Raw genomic sequence first — 26,015 nt, 5'->3', positions numbered from 1 at the left:
GATGGGAAGTAAGACATAGTGGGTGGTGCTTGGAAATAACCTTGTCGATGATTGAGACCTTGGGGGAAGAGACAGTGACAGAAGATGGGGTCAAGAGGATGACCATGAATATGGGTGGCAAGTTTATGTGAAGGATGAAATTAAGCAAGAATAGTCCAATGGAGAAGTCAGAGAAGAGAGGGCTAGGGTTACTTTGGTGTAGGTTAAAGTCTCCAAGAGGCTGAGCCTCTTGGTGAGGAATGTCTTGGTGAGGAAGTTGGTACAAGGCTTTGGAAGGTGATACATGACAAGAATTTTTAAAGTGAGGTGGAAAGATGGAATTGGATGAAGTGTTTGAGGGAAGAAAAGGTGCCAGAGGAGTTTTGAGGAGGCCGAGGTGTGATGTGATGTTTAGAGCTTTGCCACTTCTATAGCATTTGGGCAGGACAAACAGATCCCTCAGTAGAAAAAAGTCCCTCATTAATGCTCAAACTGCTACTATAGATGTGTTGGGCTACCTTGTCAAGCTTTAATATGCTGGAGAATTTGACTAAGATAACCTGGAACCAGGGATTCCCTAACCTAATTGATGCTCAGAAGTGTGAAATTCAGAAGTGCATGCAGTTTACATTATGTCTGGAGATCCAGCGCACATTTCCGGTGTGTAACTGCTGTGTAATGGCCCGATTGAATGCATGCTACAGAGACAAAAATAGGCCTTGTTTTCTTTACCTATGTTTTATCCATTTTACAGTCTGCATGCCACCAATCATCTTCCTACAGTCACATGAAATGAGGTGGACAGCAATTTTTTTACTGTTTATGTCATTCTGTGGTCAGTCAGTGGGAGGGACAGGATTTGAGCGGCAGCAATAAAGCTCCTCAAGTTGTTTCCAAGATACCGCTTGCTCCATCTACTATCCTGGCTTCATAATGATTAAACTTCAGGAAAGTAAGCTGCTGTAACCACTCTATCTGGCTGGAATACAAAGGTATACAAATGAATACAAAACATTCAGGCTGCTTTTGTGCAAATTTTATGCATATGATAAACATGCAGAACAAAAACTGCAGTAAACATTTGATGTTTATTTTTGGGTACGTTTAGAGTGAAAATCAAATATTGGCATTGACCACTATTAAAGGAATTTATTTTTGGAAAGAAAAATATCGTACAATCAAAAATATTGTCAAATTCTTACTGTTGCAATTTCTCCCACTAAACACGAATATATTAAAATAAAGAAAATGCAATATATCTTGTTGCTTATTCCTGTTAATTAAGTAAATTGAATTGCTGGGTAATTCAATTTTATTCCAGTGTCAAGAATGCCTTCTCTGCCATTTTATTTCAATTATTTAATTTGAATTACTAGATAATTTGAATTGTTGGGTCAAAAATGGCTTTGGACTAACAGGAGAGTGCTGCACAAGAATACTACTTTGCAAATTAAGATTCCCAATTTAGTGAAAGCAAAGTATACTAAAAACATTTTGTCATCTTAAAAATCATGTTAAAAATTGAAATCTTGAACACCACAATTATTACACAAGCATAATATAACTAGCGGCACAGTGGTGCAGTGGTTAGCACTGCAGCCTCACACCTCCAGCGACCCGGGTTCAATTCTGGGTCCTGCCTGTGTGGAGTTTGCAAGTTCTCCCTGTGTCTGCGTGGGTTTTCTCCGGGTGCTCCGGTTTCCTCCCACAAGCCAAATGACTTGCAGGTTGATAGGTAAATTGGCCATTATAAATTGTCCCTAGTATAGGTAGGTGGTAGGGAAATATAGGGACAGGTGGGGATGTGGTAGGAATATGGGATTAGTGTAGGATTAGTATAAATGGGTGGTTGATGGTCGGCACAGACTCGGTGGGCCGAAGGGCCTGTTTCAGTGCTGTATCTCTAAACTAAACTAAACTAGCAGGCAAAGGAGCTGAAGTCTGTTAAATGTGATGTCCTTATGCAGATTAAAACATTCAATTTGCCAAATTGTCACCATTCGGCGATTAGTAACTGAAAAACACCCTGTAATCTTTTATTGGGTGCAACATATTTATTTCAATCAAAAGTATACTTTTTTCCACTCATCACCCATTTGTGTGCAGCTTTGAACCTGCTGCATTATGTTAGCTGCACCTCCACTTTCACTGATATCACCAACTGGGGAAGAGAATCGGCCAAAGAACAGAATGCTCTGTGTTATGTTATGTTTGATGAAAAACAGGAAAGGATGATCAGCTACAAATTTTGTTTCAATTAATATTGCTGTTCTAAGGGAAATGATGGCTGCAGTTGCACCAGCCGCTTCTGTGCCCTCTTCATTAACTTCCACAAAGGACTTGTGAATAGCCTTTGACAAAAAAAGACCATTTTTTTCAGACATTCCAGTAAAATTGGCCTTTGATGGAACAAAGGCATCAACCATCCCCATTGCTCGAAGTATGACTTCAAGGTCAAATTGGTCTTCAAGCTTAAATCTGGGCAGATGAACTTCGACCTTAATTTTCATCATGTTTGCCTGGTTGGTCCAATCGAGCAGCTTTTCATAGGTGATCACCTGTTCAAGCTATCAAAAAGAAAAATCAATTAATAAAAATAAAGGTGTTTACTGGGTAGTGTAGAATCACCTCCAGAAAGGAAATCTCATTGCCACTTAAACTACGCATTGTGCACCAATGCAAAATAGTTTCACATTCCATCAGGGTAAAACGTCTGGTATAATTTGTCCATGAAGTCACCTGAATCAGGCAATCAGTGTTGCACTAGCACTACACAGTAGTCTTACAGAACTTCAGGTCCACACCAACTTCAGTAAGTCTCTCGTAACATAATCGGCAGCTACCACCTCTGCCTTTTTGGTGTCTCCACCCATAGTCCATTTCCATCTCCTTTAAACTCAAACATAACTCCTAAATCTCTTACATTGTCAAATTTGGGGTTGAATTTCTAGAGACACCTTTTGGAGGCCTGCCCCATTAATGCACCCCTAATCCCAAGGCAAATCAAGCATTAAGGGTATCTATCATGTGTATGCCATTTATAGCATACCTGAGGTGCCTGCCTCAGATGCAGGGAGGGAATTACATCATATAACGTAATTTCAGTATTCCCTTTTGGGGCTCGGCCCCATCACCAAATGGACCAGAAACTTTGACAGGAAAAGAAAGGAAAATGGCCCAACATAATAGAGTCATAGAGTCGTACAGCATAGAAACAGGCCCTTCAGCCCACCGCGTCCATGCCGACCATAATGCCTATCTATACTAATCCCACCGACCTGCATTAATTCCATATCCCTCTATGCCTTGCTCATTCAAGTACCTGTCCAGATGCCTCTTAAATGTCACAACTGTTCCTGCCTCTACCACCTCCTCAGGCAGCTCATTCCAGGTACCCACTATTGTTTGTGTGAAAGATTTACCCCTTTGATCCCCTTTAAACCTCCTCCCTCTCACCTTAAATCTGTGCCCTCTAGTTTTAGTCACCCCTACCAGGGGAAACAGACTCTGGCTATCTATCCTATCTATGCCTCTCATAATTTTATATACCTCTATCATGTCCCCTCTCACCCTCCTTCGCTCCAGCGAAAACAGACCCAGCCTATCCAATCTCTCTTTATAACTCAAGCCCTCCAAACCAGGCAACATCCTTGTGAATCTTTTCTGCACCCTCTCTAGCTTAGTCACATCTTTCCTGTAGTGCGGCGACCAGAACTGCACACAGTACTCCAAATGCAGCCTAACCAACATTATGTACAACTGTAACATGACGTCCCAACTCTTGTACTCAATGCCTTAGCCGATGAAGGAAAGCATGCCATACGCCTTCTTCACCACCCTGTCTACCTGTGTTGCCACTTTCAGGGAACTATGTACTTGCACCCCAAGGTCTCTCTGCTCAACAACACTCCCCAGGGCCCTGCCATTCACTGTATATGTCCTGCCCCAGTTTAACTTCCCAAAATGCATCACTTCGCACTTGTCTGCATTAAATTCCAGTTGCCAATCCCTTGCCCACTTTCCCAATTGATCTATATCCTGTTGTAATCTTAGACAACCTTCTTCACTGTCCACAATACCACCAATTTTGGTGTCATCTGCAAACTTACTAATCATGCCCCCTACATTCACATCCAAGTCATTAATATATATGACAAACAACAGAGGGCCCAGCACCGATCCCTGCGGCACACCACTGGTCACCGGCCTCCAATCTGAAAAACAACCCTCCACTACCACCCTCTGCCTCCTATCACCAAGCTAATTTTGTATCCAATTGGCTAGCTCACCCTGGATCCCATGTGTTCGAACCTTCTGGACCAGCCTACCATGCCGGACCTTGTCAATGGCTTTGCTAAAGTCCATGTAGACAACGTCCATCGCCCTGCCCTCGTCAATCTTCTTGGTCACCTCCTTGAAAAACTCAATCAAATTCGTGAGACATGATTTCCCACGCACAAAGCCATGCTGACTATCTCTAATCAGACCATGCCTTTCCAGATGCATATAAATCCTGTCTCTCAGAATACCTTCCAATAACCTTCCCACCACTGATGTAAGGCTCAATGGCCTGTAGTTCCCTGGCTTATCCCTGCTGCCCTTCTTAAATAAAGGCACAACATTAGCTATCCTCCAGTCCTCCGGTACCTCACCCGTGGCTAACGATGATACAAAAATCTCTGCCAGGGTCCCAGCAATCTCCTCCCTTGCTTCCCATAGCATCCTAGGATACACCTGGTCAGGCCCTGGGGATTTATCCACCTTAATGCGCTTCAAAACCTCCAACACCTCCTCCTTTGTAATGTTGATATGCTCCAAGATATCACAGTTCCCTCCCTTGAACTCACTAGCTTCCATGCCCTTCTCCACGGTAAATACAGACGAGAAGTATTCATTTAAGACCTCGCCCATTTCCTGTGGCTCCACACATAGATTACCACACCGATCCTTAAGGGGACCTACTCTCTCCCTATCTACCCTTTTACTCTTAATATACTTATAGAATCTTTTAGGATTCTCCTTTATCTTATCTGCCAGGGAAATCTCATTTTCTTATCTGCCAGGGAAATCACCCCACCCTTTGTCCTCCCAGAGTACCCTCCCCTGCTCCTCTATGTAGACCCACCCACGTCTTCACTGCCATCCTCTGAGAAGAATCGCCCTGGAGGCAATTCAGGGCCCCTTTTCACCCTCCTAATTTCCTTCTTAAGTGTACTCCTACATCCCCTATACTCCTCGAGGGACTCAGTCAGGTCCTGCATCCAAATCCACCCTTGCCTGCCAATATACAATGTTTTAAACACCCAAAAACACAAGTAAATTGAAAACATTTGCCTGGAAAGGCATTAATAAGTTATTGCACCAATTTTAGGAGAGCAATGCCATACTGGTCTCTCACTGCTGCAATCACCCCATTTTGTTATTGTGTACAATTAGAGAGAGACAGACCATCTTTGTGTATCCATACAAACTAATACATAGCACTTTGTGTAAATTTAACAATAAGGCTGGGAAGGTCTAAGATGGGCATGGCTTAACATGAAAGCTTAACGTGATTTCCCGCCCATCCACAGCAGCAGCCTATAAAAATAGAAAATGCTGGAAGTACTCAGCAGGTCAGACAGCAACTGTGGAGAGAGAAACAGAGCAAAGATACAGTCTGATGAAAGGTTATCAAACTAAAACATTGGGTGTAAATTTATGGCTTTGGTGGCGTGCGGGGTGATTTAATCAGGCTTGAGTTGTTTTTTCAGATTTCCAACGGCGGGATTTTTTAGCGAAATTAAGTGGCGTGTTTGCGATGGTCTGGGGCTCCCCCCGCACAGTGGCAGATTGCAGCTTTGCATTCATTTCCATAGCATGAATACTCATTGCCCTACACTTTGTTCCAATTAAGTCCTACCTGCCAGATTAAGTGAACAGTAATCAGCATTCCCATGCTGCCCGGTTCATGTTCATTTGAACGTGGCATGTGTCAGCTTTGTGCAGTTGTGTCTGAGGTTAGTATTTTTCTTTCTTGAACTCATCGGCAAAAGGAACGCCAACATGGAATGGATGTTTGCCTCCAGGGCGATTCTTCTCAGAGGATGGCAGTGAAGACATGGGTGGGTCTACATAGAGGAGCAGGGGAGGGTACTCTGGGAGGACAAAGGGTGGGGTGATCAGGTGCATGGAGGAGCAGGGAGGGAGGAGGGGAGTGTCCAGTGTGTGTAGTGGTTGTTACTGCTGCTGAAACTGGATGTGGACGGCTGCAGGGGTGGGGAGTTGATTTGAGTTTTACAGTCAACAGATGGTCATGAGGGGCCTAAAGGGAGGGATGAGTGCTGTCAAAGCTGGGGACCTGCGGGCCAAATTCAAGGTACTGGCTGGCAGAGCAAATGGTCACAGTCAGAGGGGGCAAATAGATTCTGTTGCTGGGGGGGTGGGGGGAAGGTCGAGACTTAGAGTTGGGTATTCTACAGCATCATTGGGAGGGGAATGGGACTTGGCAATAATATTCAGGTGGATTTCAGGAGGATCAGAGCAAGGGTCAGAGTGGGCATTTCGATGGTAATGGGATTAGGAACGGGGGGAGGGATGGCATGAATAAATTGATTGTGACACTGTGGACGGTAATGGGGGGAGGTTCAATGGGTGATGGGTGCAGGCCAGAAGGTGGCAGGAGGAGGTTGGAATGTGGGGAGACTTGCCTGAAATTGTACAGGCACCATTTTCTCAAACGATAATGAAAATCACATGGCCAGTGAAGGATTGCAAGGTGAGTGGGAGGAGACAAATGATGGTGGGTGGGTCCTCAATCTGGCTTCAATTTTAAGGCACAGAAAAGAGAACTGCTTATTGCCTCAATGGTTCAGCTGATTGGCAGCAGAAGGCTGAATTTGAACGTTCTGCTCATTCCATTATTTTCAAAGCTGCAGCGACATGGGTCTCATACAACCAATCTGTCTACTCCCATAGGAAGAAGAGCAGAGGGAGCGACTAAGGATGGATCTTTTCCCTCAACGTATGAATGATGCCTGAATGCCAGCAACAGGCAGAATAAAAAGGTGCGGATGCTGCAAATGACAACATCCAGGAATAGCATTATCAAACTTGGGCGTTGGTACATCACATCCTCAAGACAAAGACAAATCACCTTAAAATGTCAAAGAGGCGGTGCCAGCGACACCTAAGGATGTCTTATGAAATGGTTGAAGGAATTTGTAGAATCTTGCGGCATGACCTGCAACCACCTGGGTTTGGTGGGAAACCCAGGTGGGAAACCCATGCCACTTGCCCTCAAGGTGACTGCTACACTCAATTTTTGGCTAGCAGCACCTTCCAGGGATCAACGGGCAACATATGCAGCATATCACAGTCTACGACCCACTGGTGTATCAAAGAGGTGACCATTGCCCGATTTCGTCATGCCAATGATTTCATCTACTTACCTGTAGACAAGGACATCCAGGCAGCAAGGTCTGCCATCGCTGGTTTCCCTAGAGTACAAGGGGTGATCATAGAATCATAGAACATTTAAGGCACAGAAAGAGGCCACTTGGCCCATTATGTCTGTGCCGGCCAAGAAACGATCCACCTATTCTAATCCCACCTTCCAGCATTTGGGCCGTAGCCCTGCAGCTTACGGGAATTGAGGTGCATTTCCACACTCCCTTTGAATGAGTTGAGGGTCTCTGCCTCAACTGCCCTTTCAGGCAGTGAGTTCCAGACCATCACCACTCTCTGGATGAAAAAGGTTTTACTCATCTCCCCTCTAATTTTTCTACCAATCACTTTAAATCTATGCCCCCCTCGTCACTGACCTCTCTGCTATGGTGAATCGACCCTTCACCTCCAATCTATTCTGGCCCCTCAAAGTTTTGTACATTTCAATCAGATCTCCCCTCAGCCTTCTCTGTTCCAAGGAGAACAACCCCAGCCTATCCAATCTTTCCTCATAGCTGCATTTTTCCAGTCCTGGCAACATCCTCATAAATCTCCTCTGTACCCTCTCGAGTGCAATTACATCCTTTCTGTAATTAGGCAACCAGAACTACACACTGTACTCAAGTTGTGGCCTAACCTATGAGTTATACAATTCCAGCATAACCTCCCTGCTCTTACATTCTATATCTCAGCTAATAAAGGAAAGCATTCCACATGCCTTCTTAACCACCTTATCGACCTGTCCTGCTACCTTCAGGAATCTGTGGACATTCACTCCAAGGTCCCTCACTTCTTCTACACTTCTCAGTATTTTCCCATTAATCGTGTATTCCTTTGCCTTGTTTCACCTCCCCAAATGCATCACCTCACACTTCTCCAGGTTGAATTTCATTTGCCATTTGCCCATCTGACCAGACCAACAATATCTTCCTGCAGCCTATAGCTATCCTCCTCGTTATCTACCACATGGCCAATCTTTGTGTCGACTGCAAACTTCTTGATCATGCCCCCTACATTTTCATCCAAATCATTAATATACACCACAAAAAGCAGGAGACCCAGTACAGAGCCCTGCGGAACCCTTTGTTTCCTGCCATTGAGCCAATTTTGTATCCAACTTGCTGCATTTCTCTGGATCCCATGGGATTTTTTTTTAACCAGTCTGCCATGTGGGACCTTGTCAAAAGCCTTGCTAAAATCCATGTACACCACATCAACTGCACTACCCTCATCTATCTTCCTTGTCACTTCTTCAAAAGATTCGATCAAGTTGGTCAAACAAGATCTTCCCTTAATAATTCCATGCTGACTATCCTTAATTAACCTGTGCATTTCGAAGTGACAGTTTATCCTGTCTCTCAGAATAGATTCCAATAATTTGCCCATTACTGAGGTTAGACTGACTGGCCTGTAATTATTCGGTCTGTCCTTCGCTCCCTTTTTAAACAGAAGTACAACGTTAGCAGTTCTCCAATCCTTCGGCACCAGACCTGTATCCAGTGAGGATACTGGATACGTCACACTCCTCCTCCTTAACTACAATATCTGCATCATTCCCCCTCTTTTGTGAAGACAGACACAAAGTATTCATTAAGAACCAGCCAACATCTTCCGCCCCTACACATAGGTTACCTTTTTGGTCTTTTATGGGCCCTACTCTCTCCTTAGTTAAGTTCTTACTCTTAATGTATTGACATCTTTGGGTTCACCTTGATTTTGCTTACCAATATTCTTTCATGCCCTCTCTTTGCTTTCCTAAAGTGTATCTCTGTAAATTAATGCTTATAAAAGTGTGTAAATATTGGCTCTAGCTCTATCTTTCACCACCTGGCTTCCTATCGTAGAACACGGTAGCAGGGAATGATTGCTAAAAATGGAGGTTCGAAACTAAGAAAAACAATTTTCATGCCCTTTCTTTGCTTTCCTAATTTCCTTTTTGATTTCACCCCTCCACTTTCTATACTCCTCTCGGTTTTCTGTAGTATTGAGTTCTTGGTGTCAGACATAAGCTTTCCTTTTCTGCCTTATGTTACCCTGTAGGCTCCTTGACATCCATGAGGTTCTAGATTTGGCCATCCCACCCTTTTTCTTTGTGGGAACATGTTTACTCTGAACCCCTTGAATCTGCTCTTTGAATGCCTCCCACTGTTCTGACACTGGTTTACCTTCAAGTAGCTGTTTCCAGTCCACTTTTGCTAAATCATTCTTCAGTTTAGTAAAATTGGCCTTACCCCAATTGAGAACTCACACTCCTGTTTTATCTCTGCCCTTTTCCATAATTATGTTAAAACTGACTGAATTATGATCACTACCACCAAAACGCTCTCCCACCTGCCCATCTTCATTTCCTAAAACTAAGTCTAAAACTGCACCCTCTCTTGTTGGACTTGCTACATATTGGGCAAAAAAGTTCCCCTGAATGCACCTCAAGAATTTTGCCCCCTCAATTCCTTTCACACTAAAATGATCCCAGTTAATATATGGGATAGTTAAAATCCCTTACTATTGCTATCCTATTGTTCTTGCACCTCTCAGAGATTTGCCTACATATCCATTCTTCTATCTCCCTCTGACTGTTTGGGGGTCTGTAGTACACTCCCAGCAGTGTGATTGACCCTTTTTTGTTCCTTAACTCAATCCATATGGCCTCATTTGATGAACCTTCCAACATATCATCCCTCTTCACAGCTGTAATAATTTCCTTGACCAAAATTGCCACTCCCCCTCCTTTCTTATCCCCCTCCCTATCGCGTCAGAAAAGCCTGTAACCAGCTGCCATTCCTGTCCCTCCTTAAGCCATGTATCTATAATAGCTATGATATCACACTGCCACGTGTCTATCTGTGCCCTCAGCTCATCTGCTTTATTTGCTATACTCCTTGCTTGAAATAGATATCCTTGAGCACTGCCAAACTATTTTTTTAATTTTCTAACCTTAGTTTCCTCTGTCTTCCAGACTCATCCATTAATTTTCTGCCTTCCATTTTCATTTCTGAATTTGTCCCAACTGAGTCTACCCTCAAGTCCTCATCCCCCTGCCAAACTAGCACTAGCAAAATGTCCCACAAGGAACTCAGTCCCGGCTCTGTCTAGGTGCAACCCATCTGGCCTGTACAGGGCCCATCTCCCCCAGAGCCAGTCCCAATGTCCCAGGAATCTAAATCCCTCCCTCCTGCACCATCTTTCCAGCTACGCATTAATCTGCCTTATCCTTCTATTTCTATTCTCACTTGCGCATGACACTGCGAGTAATCTGGAGATTACTACTTCTGAGGTCCTGCTTGCTAATTTCTTACCTAGCTCCCTAAATTCTGACTGCAGGACCACATCCCTCTTTCTACCTATGTCGTTGTTCCGATGTGGCCCACACCTGCTGGCTGTTCACCCTCCCCCTTCAGGATGCTCTGCAGCCACTCATTGACATCCTTGACCCTGGCACCAGGGAGACAACACACCATTCTGGATTCACATCTGCGGCCATAGAAACGCCTGTCTGTTCCCCTAACTATTGAATCAGCTATCACTATGGCTCTTCCAATCTTCCCTGTACCCCACTGTGCTGCTGAGCCATCTGTGGTGCCTGGACTTGGCTCTGGCTGCACTCCCCAGGTGAAGCATCACTTTCCTCAGTATTCAGAACTGAATTCCTGTTGGAAAGTGAGATGCACCCAGGGGTCTCCTGCCCTTCCTGCCTGATTCTTTTGGACTGCCTGGTGGTCACCCATTCCCTCTCTCCCTGCATACTCTTAAGTTGTGGGTGATCACATCTATAAACATGCTATCCATGTAGCTCTCATCCTCATGAATGCACCGCAGTATCACCAGCCGCTGCTCAAGTTCCAAAACTTGGAGCTCAAGCTACCGCAATTGACAACACTTCGTGAACAAATGGTTCTCCAGGATCCTCCAGGATCGACTGCATTCATGTGGCCATTGGAGCTCCCTGGGACCAGCCTGCTGCATTTGCGAATCGCAAAGGCTTCCAATCTTTGAACGTACAACTGGTTTGTGATCACAGGAGAAAAATAAAGCAGGTTTGCGCACATTTCCCAGAGACCAGTCACGACTCATACATTTTGAGGAAATTACAGTTGCCTGGAGGTTTTGATGAACAAGCCAAAGTGGATGGCTGGATCCATGGTGACAAGGGTTACCCCTTTTGTACACGGTTGATGACACCAGTGCAGCATCGCCAAAGCACTGCTGAAGAGAGATGCAATGCTACTCACGCATCCAGCAGAGCCAACATTGAAAACATCATTGGCATGCTGAAAATGCGCTTACGTGCCTTGAGCGGTCTGGAGGGGCTCTTCATGACACGACAGAGAGGGTCTCACAAGTAATCATCGTCTGCTGTGCATAACACAACCTGGCAATTAGACATGGCTATTTTCTACAGGCAGAGGAACAAGAGTGACACCAGTCCTCCTCAGGTGAGGATGACCTTGAAGAGGGTGAGGAGGAGAACAACAATACAAACAATGTCACTATAGATATAAGGGTCCTGGAGAGGGACCTCATATTTGCACGTTTCAGCTAACAAAAAGCCACTTCAAAAAGGAACGTTGGGAGGAAAAACAAACATTCTCCAAATATGTTCACATATGCCTCAGGTCTTCGTCACAGCTGCAATCAGAAAGGACTCTTCTGACAACAGCACATGAACCTGCAGTAGAGGTGTGCCAAACAGCCTGTCTGCTAGCCACTTCATTAAAAGCACCATGTGTCTCCATTGAAAATATTGCACAGCATCAAGGCATTAACCTGCACACATAGGAAGCTACAATGCTGCAGCACTTTGATGTGACCAGGAGATCTAATTTTCCCTGGGTTACAATGAAACTGAGAACACAACTATGCAAGGAAAGTAAGGGTGTGACCGCAGAACCACGAATGGAAGGCATTTGGTAGTTTTATAATTGAAAAATATGCAGACGAGATACAGCCATCATTGAGGACGGAAGGCTAACATCAAACTGAAAAATGGGCACAGGACATTTTCTGAAATGCTTTGCAAGCAGCAAGGCGTTCTTGCCATATGCCTCCAATAAATATTTTCCTTTTCAAATGAAGCCAAACAAATGACTTATGCAAATGCATCAAATATTGAACTAAACGAATATATATTGAAAAACGAGTAACATGTGCACAATATTTACAGCACCTGTGCCACCTTTGTGCTCAAAACTGTTTCTTCTTACGTTTCCTACCACTACGTTTAGATGCAACCCCATCATTAGCAGCTGAGGTGGAGGCAGTCTGCTCAGTGCACTGCCCCGTTACTGTGTATAATTGTGGCGGGCATCCTCAGGAGGCACGGGGCCTTGATGGCTCCATCTTATTGGGGGTCTGCAGCAAGGGTGATTGAATATCCCCCATGTGCTTCTGGAGGTAAGGGAGTCAATGTTGCAGGAGAGGACAAGACGCTGCTTGCCCTGGGGGTTTCCTGAGAGGGAGGCCCTGGGGCAGCTGGCATGCGCTCCTCTTCCATCTGTGTGCACAATGGCACCTGCCTGTCTCCCTGAGGGGAAGGCGCACCCGTAGGGAGGTCCAAGTTCTTTGTCTCCCTCTCGCTTAGACTCTGCTGCATGCAGCCCATGGCAAAAGCGATGGTGTGCAGGTCAGATTGCATATGGCTCAAGTGCTCAACCAGACTTGCCATGGAGCTCACCAGACTCTCAACTGAGGAAGCCATACACTCAGATGCCTGGGACGTGGCAGACGTCATGGTTTGCACGGACTCCTCCATGGCATGCACACACCATGACCTCAGGCATCTCCAACCTATTTTCCACATGGCTTTGCTGCACATCCAGCAGACTTCTCGTAGCAACAAACAGAGGATCATCAATCATAAGCATGGGGCTGAGCAGGGGCCTGGTCCTCAGTAGTCCTCTGATTGGCAGGGAGCCTGGCTGGCACATGCTCCCTCAGCTGCTGGGATGTCTCTGTGTCGTGACCACCAGCTTGTGACCTGGATTCTAATCTTAAACCCTCCACAGACCGTGTGGCTGTATCTGTGCTGGCGGAGGTGGAAGAACAGGCAGGTGACAGTGCGACCTCTTGAGCATTGGCTTCATTCCTTCCTAGAGGAGGAGTCTTGGGCCTTGTGGCGTCCCCAACTTGAGTGCAGGCACCTGCAGTGGAGACACAAACAAAGACTTTAAGCATCAGATGCACATGAGTTCACACACTTTCCTCTGGTGTGTACATTTGGTTGCAAGAGTGGAGATGACACTTCATCCTTATGCCTTGAGGATCCTTCCTCGCCATCTGCGATCGCCCTGCCTCCCTCCTCTCTCACAATTTCTGATGCCTCCTCCACAGCTGGTGTCAGCATCCGATGTCAGGGACACCTCCTCTCGTTTTAGCACACTCGCGCTGGTTGTGGGTCCGTTTATTCTGAAGATTTACGCTTCTGCCACTTTTCCTGATCCCACGCGATTCTAAATTTAAATGAAAGGCGCGGCAATGGATTTAACGACATGTCAAAAGATGCATCACAGCCATTGCATACATGCATCGACATCACTCATTCCAGAGTGGCTTTCGCATGACACATCCAAGCACATAAACAATACCCATCATCATCTTGGCGCACAATCATTTAGTATATGGCACCAAGGTTGCTCACGCATTCTACTGCATGCCTTGTCTACCCTCTATGTTAAAGTCACAGAGTCAGGGAGAAAAACAATGGAGCTGCTTCGCCAAGACCACTTACCCTCGCCGATCAAAGCAAGTTATTGATATGTTTCCAACACTGAACCCAGGTTCTGCGTGTCACTCCAGTGTTCAAGACGTCCTCTGCTACCTCCATTGAGGCCGCCTTGGTCAGGCGGGAGGGTCTTCTGACTCCATCTGCTGAGAAGAGGACCAACCGCCTTTCCCTGACGGCCTGGAGGAGAACCTGCAGGGTGGTATCACTGAACCGTGGAATGGGACGCGGCCTGCTGGCTGACATCTGCTTTGCTTTTGCTGCAGGAGAAAAAATAATGGGGAGTTGGTGCTGGGTTTCGCGTATTAAGGGAGAAAAACGGCATTTTCAAATAAGTTAAAGATTTAATTTTGGTAAATTTGAAGAGACTTACATGACAGGAGGGCTGCTGCTCCTTGAGGCTGCAAACACCGACTGCTTTATATCCGTGACGATCATGATGCACGACCTAGTGACAGCAGGTCCCACCAATGAAAGGCTGTCCCCACCACATGATCCCATGTGTGGCCCGTGCCCATTGCTGCGCCTTTCATTTAAATATAGAATCGCGTGGGATCAGGAAAAGTGGCAGAAGCGTAAGTTATGCCTATTTCCGGTCCCACCGTCGGGAACACCGTGGGACTCATAAAATCCTGGCCTGTAACTGATTCTCTCTCCCCAGATGCTGCCCAACCTCCTGAGTATTTCCAGTATTTTCTGTTTTTATTTCAAATTTCCAGCATCTGAGGTATTTTGCTTTTGCAAAGCAGCAACATGTGAGGTCCAAACGTGAAAATGGTTCAGGCCACCTAAGATTGGCTTTGAGCATGTGGTGCAGTCATTCCACTGGCATCATACTCCACACAGATGGAAGAGGAAGATCACACCTTTTGGAGTGGTTAGGAGAGAAATGGGATTTTTCTCTTATTGCATTGGGACATAGAAGCCACAATTGAATCTGTCTCCACCACACTCTCAGGCTGTGCATTCCAGATCCTAACAACTTGTTGCATAAAAACTTTTTTTCCTCATGTTACCTTTGGTCCTTTTGTCATTCACCTTAAACTGGTATTCTCTAGTTCTCGATCCTTCCACCAATGGCAACAGTTTCTCCCTATCCACACCCCTCCTGATTTTGAACACCTCTATCAAATTTCCTCTCAACCTTCACTTCTCTAAGGAGAACAGTCCCAGTTTCTCCAATCTATCCATGTAACTGAAGTCCCTCATCCCTGGAACCATTCTCGTAAATCTTTTCTGCACCATCTCTAATGCCTTCACATCCTTCCTAAAGTGTCGTGCACAGAATTGGACACAATTCTCCAGTTGAGGCCGAACCAGTGTTTTATAAGGTTCACCATACCTTCCTTGCTTTTCTGCTCTATGCCTGTATTTATAAAGCCCAGGATCCTGTATGCCCTATTTTCCCACTTTCTCAACCTGCCGTGCCATCTTCGATGATTTGTGTACATATATCCCCAGGTCCCTCTGCTTCTACACCCCCTTCAGGAGTGTGTCCTTTATCTTGTATTGCCTCTCTTCATTCTTCCTACCAAAATGTATCACTTCACACTTCTCTGCATTAAATTTCATCTGCCAAATGTCCGTCAATTCCACCAGCCTGCCTATGTCCTCTTGAAGTCTATCACTATCCTCCTCACCGTTCACAATACTTCCAAGTTTTGTGTCATCCACAAATTTTGAAATTGTGCCCAACACACCCAAGTCTAGGTTTTTAATATAGATCAAGAACAGCAGTTGTCCTAATACTGATCCCTGGGGAATCCCAGTAAATACCTTCCTCCAGTCTGAAAAACAACCGTTAGCCACCACTCTGTTTCCTGCCAATCAGCCAACTTCGTATCCATGCTGTCACTGTCCCTTTTATTGCATTGGCTAAGACAGAGACCACCTGTTCAGCTCTGTTTCTTCCCCTCCTTTCTCATGCCACCAATCAAAACCTCCTGGCTCCTCCTCTCTTGCCTTAACATCCCCAATTTTCCTTTGTTTCTCTCCTATTTCCCTTTATGTGCTCTCTGAGCTCATCGAATCAGAGAAAGTTTACGGCACAGAAAGAGGCCACTTGGCCCATCGTGTCTGCACCAGCTGAAAAACGAGCCACCTAGTCTAATCCCACCTTCCAGCATTTGGTCCAGAGCCCTGCGGGTTATGGCACTTGAGGTCACTTTGTGCATGAGACCCATCTCCTGCTCTCTCAACCCTATTCCCATTAAACTGCTGACCACATAACTTCCCTCCCTGATCCCTAGGCTAGCTGACATTGTATATGGTTTCCTCTCCACGGGTACTGACCATCCCCCATTCAAATAGCCACCACTACCAACTCCTCATCCTAAAACTCTTTGTCTTTGCAAGCTACTGTCCCATCTCTACCATCTGTTTCCTCTCCAAAGTCCTCATGAGCAGGTACAGAAAATAATCAAAAAGGCTCATGGAATTCGGGCTTTTATATCCAAAGCACAAGTATACAAGTGGTGAGAAGTCATGCTATAGCTCTAAAAAGCCCTGGTCGACCACACTTAGAGGTACTGTTTTCAGTTCTGTGCACCACACCTTCAGAAGGCTATATTAGTCTAGGAGGAAGTGCAGCATAGACTTTTCAAGAATAATACAAAACAAACAAAGAACAAAGAACAGTACAGCACATGAACAGGCCATTCGGCCCTCCAAGCCTGCGCCGATCTTGATGCCTATCTAAACTAAAACCTTCTGCACTTCCGGGGACCGTATCCCTCTATTCCCATCCTATTCATGTATTTGTCAAGATGCCTCTTAAACGTCGCTATCGTACCTGCTTCCACCACCTCCCCTGGCAGCAAGTTCCAGGCACTCACCACCCTCTGCGTAAAGAACTTGCCTTGCACATCCCCTCTAAACTTTGCCCCTCGCACCTTAAGCCTATGTCCCCTAGTAACTGACTCTTCCACCCTGGGAAAAAGCTTCTGACTATCCACTCTGTCCATGCCACTCATAACTTTGTAAACCTCTATCATGTCGCCCCTCCACCTCCGTCGTTCCAGTGAAAAAAATCCAAGTCTATCCAATCTCTCCTTTAGCTAATGCCCTCCAGACCAGGCAACATCCTGGTAAACCTCTTCTGTACCTTCTCCAAAGCCTCCACGTCCTTCTGGTAGTGTGGCGACCAGAATTGCACGCAATATTCTAAGTGTGGCCTAACTAAAATTCTGTAAAGCTGCAGCATGACTTGCCAATACATGGACTTAAAGGGTAAATTACAAAGAGAGATTGCACAAACTTGCTGTATTGCCCAGAATTTAAAAGATTTGATCAAAGTTTTCAAGATATTAATGGGAACCGACAGGGTAGTTAGGGAGAAACTAGTACCAGTGGTTGGGGATTCTAGGACCAAGGATCATAGCCCAAAAATTAGAGCCAGGCCTATCAGGAGTGAAGTTAAGCAACACTTCGACACACAAAGATTGGTAGAAGTTTCAAATTCTCTTCTGCAAATGGCAGTTAATGTTAGGTTAGTTGTTAATTTCAAACTTAAGATAGATTTTTGTTGCCCAAAGGTATTAAGGGATATGAGGCAAGGATGAGTATATGCAGTTAGGTCACAGATCGGCCACAATCTCATTGAATGGCAGTACAGGCTCCAGAGCCTACACCTGTTCCTATGTTCCTTATCCATTCCAGTTGGGGGAGGGGTGGGGGGTGGTTAATGAGGCCTGCTCTCATACTGCCACAAGCAGGTGGGAAAACTAACTGAAACTAGCAGCTCCTGACAGAAACCCACAGACAGTTAAAATCTTTCCCATATGTCAACTTCCATATTTCCTGTTGTTTTGTTCTTTCAGTTACCTGTTCCAGTCCAGTGGAGCTATCATTGATGCCATCAGGCAGCAGGACAATCATACTCAGCTCATTTTGTTCATAAGGGAGTTCCAAAACCTTCGTTTGGAGTTCCTCAATATAACCAAAATGGAAGCTTGCTTCCTGGAACATCATATTTACTGGCTTGGAGTCTGTCTAAGAAGAAAGATATGAATTAACATCAGTATAAACGTGACAGAGCAAAAACTAAAAAATTTCACTAACAAGTACTTTATCACCAGAGTAACATACCTTGTTTAGCCTGAATGGCTTTACATATGTGTTATTTTCATTAAATTTGCTGTTCCACATCCCTTTAAAGTAGATGGCATTTACAAGAACAAGTTTTGTGAGACTAGTAATAGCATCCACTGGCAGTAAATTTTGGATTGTACCTAAATGAAAGCACACAAATGAGTTGCTTCAGTTTAACAAGATGGTACAATAAGGTTTAAAACAAAAATATATTTGCAGCTGACAATTCTGGTACTATTATGTTACATTATACAGCAATGCTCAATTTGAGAACAGTAACTTTCAGAAACTGAAAGCAAAATACTGCGGATGCTGGAAATCTGAAATAAAAACAAGAAATGCTGGAAATACTCAGCAGGTCTGGCAGCATCTGTGGAGAGAGAAGCAGAGTTAATGTTTCAGGTCAGTGACCCTTCTTCGGAACTGGCAAATATTAGAAATGTCAAAGGTTATAAGCAAGTAAAGCGGGGGTGGGGCAAGAGATAACAAAGGAGGTATAGATTGGACAAGGCCACAGAATAGCTGACCAAAAAGTTATGGAGCAAAGGCAAACAATATGTTAATGGTGTGTTGAAAGACAAAGCATTAGTACAGATAGGGTGTTAACGGACTGAATATTGAACAGCAGCAAGTACAAACATGAAAAAAAAACAGTGGGTAACCAAACTGAACAAACTAAGATGAAATGAAATATACATACAAAAAAAATGTAAAAAAAGAAAAAATAACTAAAAATAAAAGTAAAATGGGGGTCCCGTCATGCTCTGAAATTATTGAACTCAGTGTTCAGTCCGGCAGGCTGTAGTGTGCCTAATCGGTAAATGAGATGCTGTTCCTCGAGCTTGCGTTGATGTTCACTGGAACACTGCAGCAAGCCCAGGATAGAGATGTGAGCATGAGAGCAGGGGGAAGTGTTGAAATGGCAAGCAACCAGAAGCTCAGGGTCCTGCTTGCGGACTGAACGGAGGTGTTCCGCAAAGCGATCACCCAGTCTGCGTTTGGTCTCCCCAGTGTAGAGGAGACCACATTGTGAGCAGCGAATACAGTATACTACATTGAAAGAAGTACAAGTAAATCACTGCTTCAGCTGAAAGGAGTGTTTGGGGCCAGGGATAGTGAGGAGAGAGGAGGTAACTTTCAGAGACTTATGTTTTGCTCAGACCCATCAGATGGGCTCATATTTTCCTAGAACAGTGCATTTTGCCCTGACACGATAGGTTGTGCTCCCCGATCCTCCAGTGACGAATTTACCTCAAAATTTGCTGGAGAATTCATTTGAATACATTGCAGTGAGAGTTCATCCAGTTTTCCTATTTTTAAAATCTCCTTTACTGAGTTGGTTAGTATAAATAGATTTAAAATAGATTAATATAGGAATGATTAGTGTAAATATTATATTGATTTCCCCCAATTTACAGGTGACCACGATGCATATTTGCATAGCTATTTCAAGTCCAACTAAATTAATGTTTTACAAGCCGTGCTGCAATTGAATGTAAAAAAATTATAACACAGTACCTCTCTATGGATGACGATCCAATAAAATAATTCGTGGGCTTGCACACAGTCTATGATTTGCTCTGAATCAGACATGCCTTTCCATAGATTTCTGTCTAAGCATCGAATTTATAACCAATTTTCACTATCTGTATGTTTGATGTGGGTCTCTTACGGGAGTCAGTTTCAAGAGGACATGACTGTCACTTCAATAAGGTTTGAATCACAGAATCGTTACAGCACAGAAGGAGGCCATTCGGCCCATCGTGTCTGCACTAGCTCTTCTAAAGAGCAGTTTACCTAGTGTCACTCCCCCACCTTCTCCCCTTAGCTCTCCACATTCTTCCTTTTCAGATAACCATCCAATCCCCTCTTGAATGTCTCAATCAACTGAGCAGCAATTCTCTGGTGTACTGGCTCAAACATGCCTGGCTGTCAAACACTTATTACTTAATTGGGTTTAGTATTCAGTGAAGTTACTTGAACATAGGAACATAAGAACAGGAGAAGGCCATTCAGCTCCTTGAGCCTATTCTGCCATTCACTTAGATTATGGCTGATGTCATGCAGGCCCCCACCCACCAAGAATGAGGCACACATTATTTCGCCACATGAATAGTAAAACTTAAAATTGCTGCTAGGAAGAAAAGAGGGCCTATCACAAGGAATTGCCAAGCCCCTCGCCGGAAAGACCTTTTTTGCATACTAGCAGACAGTGTTGGAACAAAGGACTCAGTCCCTGCTTCCCCAATACACAGAAGGCCTGGTCATACCAGTTTAGTCACATGACGAACTGGTGGTTGGAGTGTTTTGAATTTGAACTTGCCACAGAGTTTTAAAACTCAGAAAGCTCTTTGCTCCTGGACTGAGAAGATCTCTCGCCCGTCTGCTCCCATCTCTTTCTCATGGAACTGAAGACCCATTGAAGACACATGAACCCCAAGAGAGAAAAGTCTCTTGTAGTGAACAAGGTTTAAGAAGAATACTGGTCCCCAACGAAAAGTAAGACTACTTACAAAAGGACTACAGTGAACTCAAAGCACAGTAACAAGAAACTCTTCAGATATTGCCTCAAACCTCTCTATTTTTTCTTCTGCTCTTTTCTGTCTCTATTTACATGTGCTTATCGCATATGCATGCTAGCATGGGGCGCAGCGTGCACCTGTAGGCATTAAACGTATTAGAGTTTAAGCTTAAGTTTTAATAAATTTCACTTTTCTTCTTTAAACCTAAGAAGGCCTGTTTGTTCTCATTTCTTTGCCTTATAATTGGAAAGTGGTGAACAAGGATTCACCAAGGGGGAGTTCAAAACACAGTGTGTTAAAAAGTAAAAATCCTGTTACAATAAGACCAGGTGAAGGCTGAAAGAGAGCCCCAGACACCTTTCTCACCTGGTCATAACACTGATCTGTATCTTAACTCCATCTACCCAACAGGCAGTAAAAATGTTTTCCATAAGAATTCCTTCAAGATCAATATAACGTTAAACTTTAAGTTTATTATAAAATGAAGCCCTGCTGGGCAATAATTTTACTCATTTTGATCCCACCAGCTTCATTCTGTGACACATCAGCACCATTTAATTATGGCTTAACAGTCAGTGACAATCAGCACAGTGTCAATTCAGCAAATTCAGGATTACCATTGATTTTAATAGGGGTGGAACTACCTTTTTCCTGGTTTAATTCAAGTAGACAGTGCAACTGCATTGAATTGTTGAATACATCTTACCCTCAGTCTTGTTCTCCACCCAAGAATTGATCTCCTTTCTGGCAGCCTCTGGCTGACTTCCAAAACTAACAGCAGCCAACTCTGCCTCATAGAACTTCAAAGTGGAGCTTTGGAATTTCTGAAAAAGAATGAACATAAATGTTCAGAAACTCTTTAAATACAAAGGGGAGAAAGTTTACTTCTAGCTAAGAGAGACATCAGAACATATGTAAATTAATGAAGGAGAAAAAATTGCAGGTTATGCTGATAGGGTGAGATGAAGAGAAGTGGGAAGAGGCTTGTGTGGAGCATAAACAAGAACCAGTTGGGCCAAATAGCCTGTTTCTGTGCTGTCCATTCTATGTAATTCTATGTAATTCACAGACAACTAGATGAATTCTTCTCTACGTTTAAGAGAAATAACGAAATATTCACAAAGATCTGTCTTTGTAATAAGAACAAAGAACAAAGAACAGTACAGCACAGGAACAGGCCATTCGGCCCTCCAAGCCTGCACCGATCTTGATGCCTGCCTAAACTAAAACCTTCTGCACTTCCGGGGACCATATCCCTCTATTCCCATCCTATTCATGTATTTGTCAAGATGCCTCTTAAACGTCTCTATGGTACCTGCTTCCACCACCTCCCCCGGCAGCAAGTTCCAGGCACTCACCACCCTCTGTGAAAAGAACTTGCCTCGCACATCCCCTCTAAACTTTGCCCCTCTCACCTTAAACCTATGTCCCCTAGTAACTGACTCTTCCACCCTGGGAAAAAGCTTCTGACTATCCACTCTGTCCATGCCACTCATAACTTTGTAAACCTCTATCATGTCACCCCTCCACCTCCGTCATTCCAGTGAAAACAATCCGCATTTATCCAACCTCTCCTCATAGCTAATGCCCTCCAGACCAGGCAACATCCTGGTAAACCTCTTCTGTACCCTCTCCAAAGCCTCCACGTCCTTCTGGTAGTGGGCGACCAGAATTGCACGCAATATTCTAAGTGTGGCCTAACTAAAGTTCTGTACAGCTGCAACATGACTTGCCAATTTTTATACTCTATGCCCCGACCGATGAAGGCAAGCATGCTGTATGCCTTCTTGACTACCTTATCCACCTGCGTTGCCACTTTCAGTGACCTGTGAACCTGTACGCCCAGATCTCTCTGTCTGTCAATACTCCGAAGGGTTCTGCCATTTACTGTATACTTCCCACCTGCATTAGACCTTCCAAAATGCATTACCTCACATTTGTCCGGATTAAACTCCATCTGCCATTTCTCCGCCCAAGTCGCGAACCGATCTACATCCTGCTGCATACTCTGACAATCCTCATCACTGTCCACAACTCCACCAACCTTTGTGTCGTCCGCAAACTTACTAATCAGACCAGCTACATTTTCCTCCAAATCATTTATATTACCTACAAAGAGCAAAGGTCCCAACACTGATCCCTGCGGAACACCACTAGTCACATCCCTCCATTCAGAAAAGCACCCTTCCACTGCTACCCTCTGTCTTCTATGACTGAGCCAGTTCTGTATCCATCTTGCCAGCTCACCTCTGATCCCATGTTACTTCACCTTTTGTACCAGTCTGCCATGAGGGACCTTGACAAAGGCTTTACTGAAGTCCATACAGATAACATCCACTGCCCTTCCTTCATCAATCATCTTTGTCACTTTCTCAAAAAACTCAATCAAATTAGTGAGACACGACCTCCCCTTCACAAAACCATGCTGCCTCTCGCTAATAAGTCTATTTGTTTCCAAATGGGAGTAAATCCTGTCCCGAAGAATCCTCTCTAATAATTTCCCTACCACTGACGTAAGGCTCACCGGCCGATAATTTCCTGGATTATCCTTGCTACCCTTCTTAAACAAAGGAACAACATTGGCTATTCTCCAGTCCTCTGGGACCTCACCTGTGGCCAATGAGGATGCAAAGATTTCTGTCAAGGCCCCAGCAATTTCTTCCCTTGCCTCCCTCAGTATTCTGGGGTGGATCCATCAGGCCCTGGGGACTTATCTACCGCAATGCTTTGCAAGACACCCAACACCTCCTCCTTTTTGATAATGAGATGACTGAGACTATCTACACTCCCTTCCCTAGGCTCATCATCCACCAAGTCCTTCTCTTTGGTGAATACTGTTGCAAAGTACTCATTTAGTACCTCGCCGATTTCCTCTGGTTCCACACATAGATTCCCTTCTCTGTCCTTGAGCGGGACAACCCTTTCCCTAGTTACCCTCTTGCACTTTATATACATATAAAAAGCCTTGGGATTTTCCTTAATCATGTTTGCCAATTACTTTTCATGACCCCTTTTAGCCCTCCTGACTCCTTGCTTAAGTTCCTTCCTACTGTCTTTATATTCCTCAAGGGATTCGTCTGTTCCTAGCCTTCCAGCCCTTACGAATGCTTCATTTTTCTTTTTGACAAGGCTCACAATATCCCGCGTTATCCAAGGTTCCTGAAACTTGCCAAACATATCCTTCTTCCTCACAGGAACATGCTGGTCCTGGATTCTAAACAACTAACGTTTGAAAGACGCCCAAATGTCAGATGTTGATTTACCCTCAAACAGCTGCCCCCAATCTAAATTCTTCAGTTCCTGCCTAATATTGTTATAATTAGCCTTCCCCCAATTTAGCACCTTCACCCGAGGACTACTCTTATCCTTATCCACAAGTACCTTAAAACTTATGGAATTATAGTCACTGTTCCCGAAATGCTCCCCTACTAAAACTTCAACCACCTGGCCGGGCTCATTCCCCAATACCAGGTCCAGTACGGCCCCTTCCCTAGTTGGACTATCTACACATTGTTTCAAGAAGCCCTCCTGAATGCTCCTTACAAATTCTGCCCCATCGAAGCCCCTAGCACTAAGTGAGTCCCAGTCAATATAGGGGAAGTTAAAATCACCCACCACTACAACCCTGTTACCTTTACATCTTTCCAAAATCTGTCTACATATCTGCTCCTCTACCTCCCGCTGGCTGTTGGGAGGCCTGTAGAAAACCCCCAACATCGTGACTGCACCCTTCCTATTCCTGAGCTCCACCCATATTGCCTCGCTGCATGACCCCTCCGAGGTGTCCTCCCGCATACTACTTTTGTCCATAAAAACCATCCTCTGTGTACTAACTTCTTTTGGCTCCAAGAAATGTTAATTTTAAAGATAAATTTTGCATTCCTCAATTTAATAGATGTTACTATTGGTAAACATTTTTTTAAACCACATTGCCCTTGTGTATCGTGGACACAAAATTAAGCCCTGACTTAAAAATATTGACCTCAACATTCTGATGATCCCCTCTGCCACTGGAAGTGTGGCTGGACAGGACTTCTGTTCTGTTCAACCCAAAAAGTTTTTTTTAAAGTTTAAATGCTTCTTCTCGTCCTAGTCCCTCATCCCCTAATATGACTTGGTGAAAAAGCCACAACAGCTTCAGGTTAAAATAGTAGTCAGGCCTCAATGACATCATTAAATATTTGCATATTTAAATAAGGCCAATTTCCAGCGGGTGTTCTTCCTGTTTACTCAGAACTGTGGATGTTGGCAAGTATATCCACTGAAAATCCACTCTCCATCAGAAATTCTGCAACTCCCATCAATTGCCCAGGTTTTTGTCGGACCAAAACATTGCATGTTTTTTATTCACATATTATTCAGCCAGTAAAATGAATGGATGGGAAATCATGGGAAGGACATGTTGACTTGTTGATAAAAAAAATTAAAACATAGCAGAGTTAAGGGAATGTCATGGGTGTCTTTCAAGGCCTATTTTAAATGTAAATGAGACAGTTGCATGGTGAAGTGCAGCTTCTATAGAGGTCCCCAAATCAAGACATGTAAACTTGGGCACAATAGGACTCACAGCCCTCCCATCAGCTGCATACAAAGCATGGTGGTAAGAAGCATTGGGCACACGCACAGCTTTTCAACTAAAGCTCTGATTGAAATAAAATTATAGTCATACAGCATAGAAACAGGCCCTTCAGCCCACCGCGTCCATGCCGACCATAATGCCTATCTATACTAATCCCACCTGCCTGCATTCATTCCATTTCCCTCTATGCCTTGCTCATTCAAGTACCTGTCCAGATGCCTCTTAAATGTCGCTACTGTTCCTGCCTCCGCCACCTCCTCAGGCAGCACATTCCAGATACCCACTATTCTTTGTGTGAAAGATTTACCCCTTTGATCCCCTTTAAACCTCTTCCCTCTCACCTTAAATCTATGCCCTCTAGTTTTAGTCACCCCTACCAAGGGAAACAAACTCTGGCTATCTACCCTATCTATGCCTCTCATAATTTTATATACCTCTATCATGTCCCCTCTCACCCTCCTTCGCTCCAGCGAAAACAGACCCAGCCTATCCAATCTCTCTTTATAACTCAAGCCCTCCAAACCAGGCAACATCCTTGTGAATCTTTTCTGCACCCTCTCTAGCTTAATCACATCTTTCCTGTAGTGCGGCGACCAGAACTGCACACAGTACTCCACATGCGGCCTAACCAACGTTATGTACAACTGTAACATGACGTCCCAACTCTTGTACTCAATGCCTCGGCCGATGAAGGCAAGCATGC

At 44.4% G+C, this 26,015-nt stretch overlaps 1 protein-coding gene across 1 annotated transcript in view; it reads right to left on the bottom strand.

Annotated features, from left to right (window-relative positions):
• Positions 1-916: 916 nt before the first annotated feature.
• The window catches only part of LOC137380606 (leukocyte elastase inhibitor-like), a 63,385-nt gene continuing 38,286 nt past the window's right edge, over positions 917-26,015 (bottom strand). Inside the window, exons 4-8 of the mRNA XM_068052690.1 lie at positions 21,440-21,557; positions 18,209-18,351; positions 17,945-18,112; positions 2,055-2,546; positions 917-958 (exon numbers count right to left, since the gene is read on the bottom strand). Of these exons, the coding sequence (XP_067908791.1) occupies positions 917-958; positions 2,055-2,546; positions 17,945-18,112; positions 18,209-18,351; positions 21,440-21,557 (963 nt within the window). The remainder of the gene's footprint in view (positions 959-2,054; positions 2,547-17,944; positions 18,113-18,208; positions 18,352-21,439; positions 21,558-26,015) is intronic.

This window comes from Heterodontus francisci, chromosome 2 (assembly GCF_036365525.1).
Source record: "Heterodontus francisci isolate sHetFra1 chromosome 2, sHetFra1.hap1, whole genome shotgun sequence".
Taxonomy (NCBI): Eukaryota; Metazoa; Chordata; class Chondrichthyes; order Heterodontiformes; family Heterodontidae; genus Heterodontus; species Heterodontus francisci.
The sequence above is the reverse complement of the archived record's forward strand: the minus strand, read 5'-3'. Positions and strand labels throughout refer to the sequence as shown.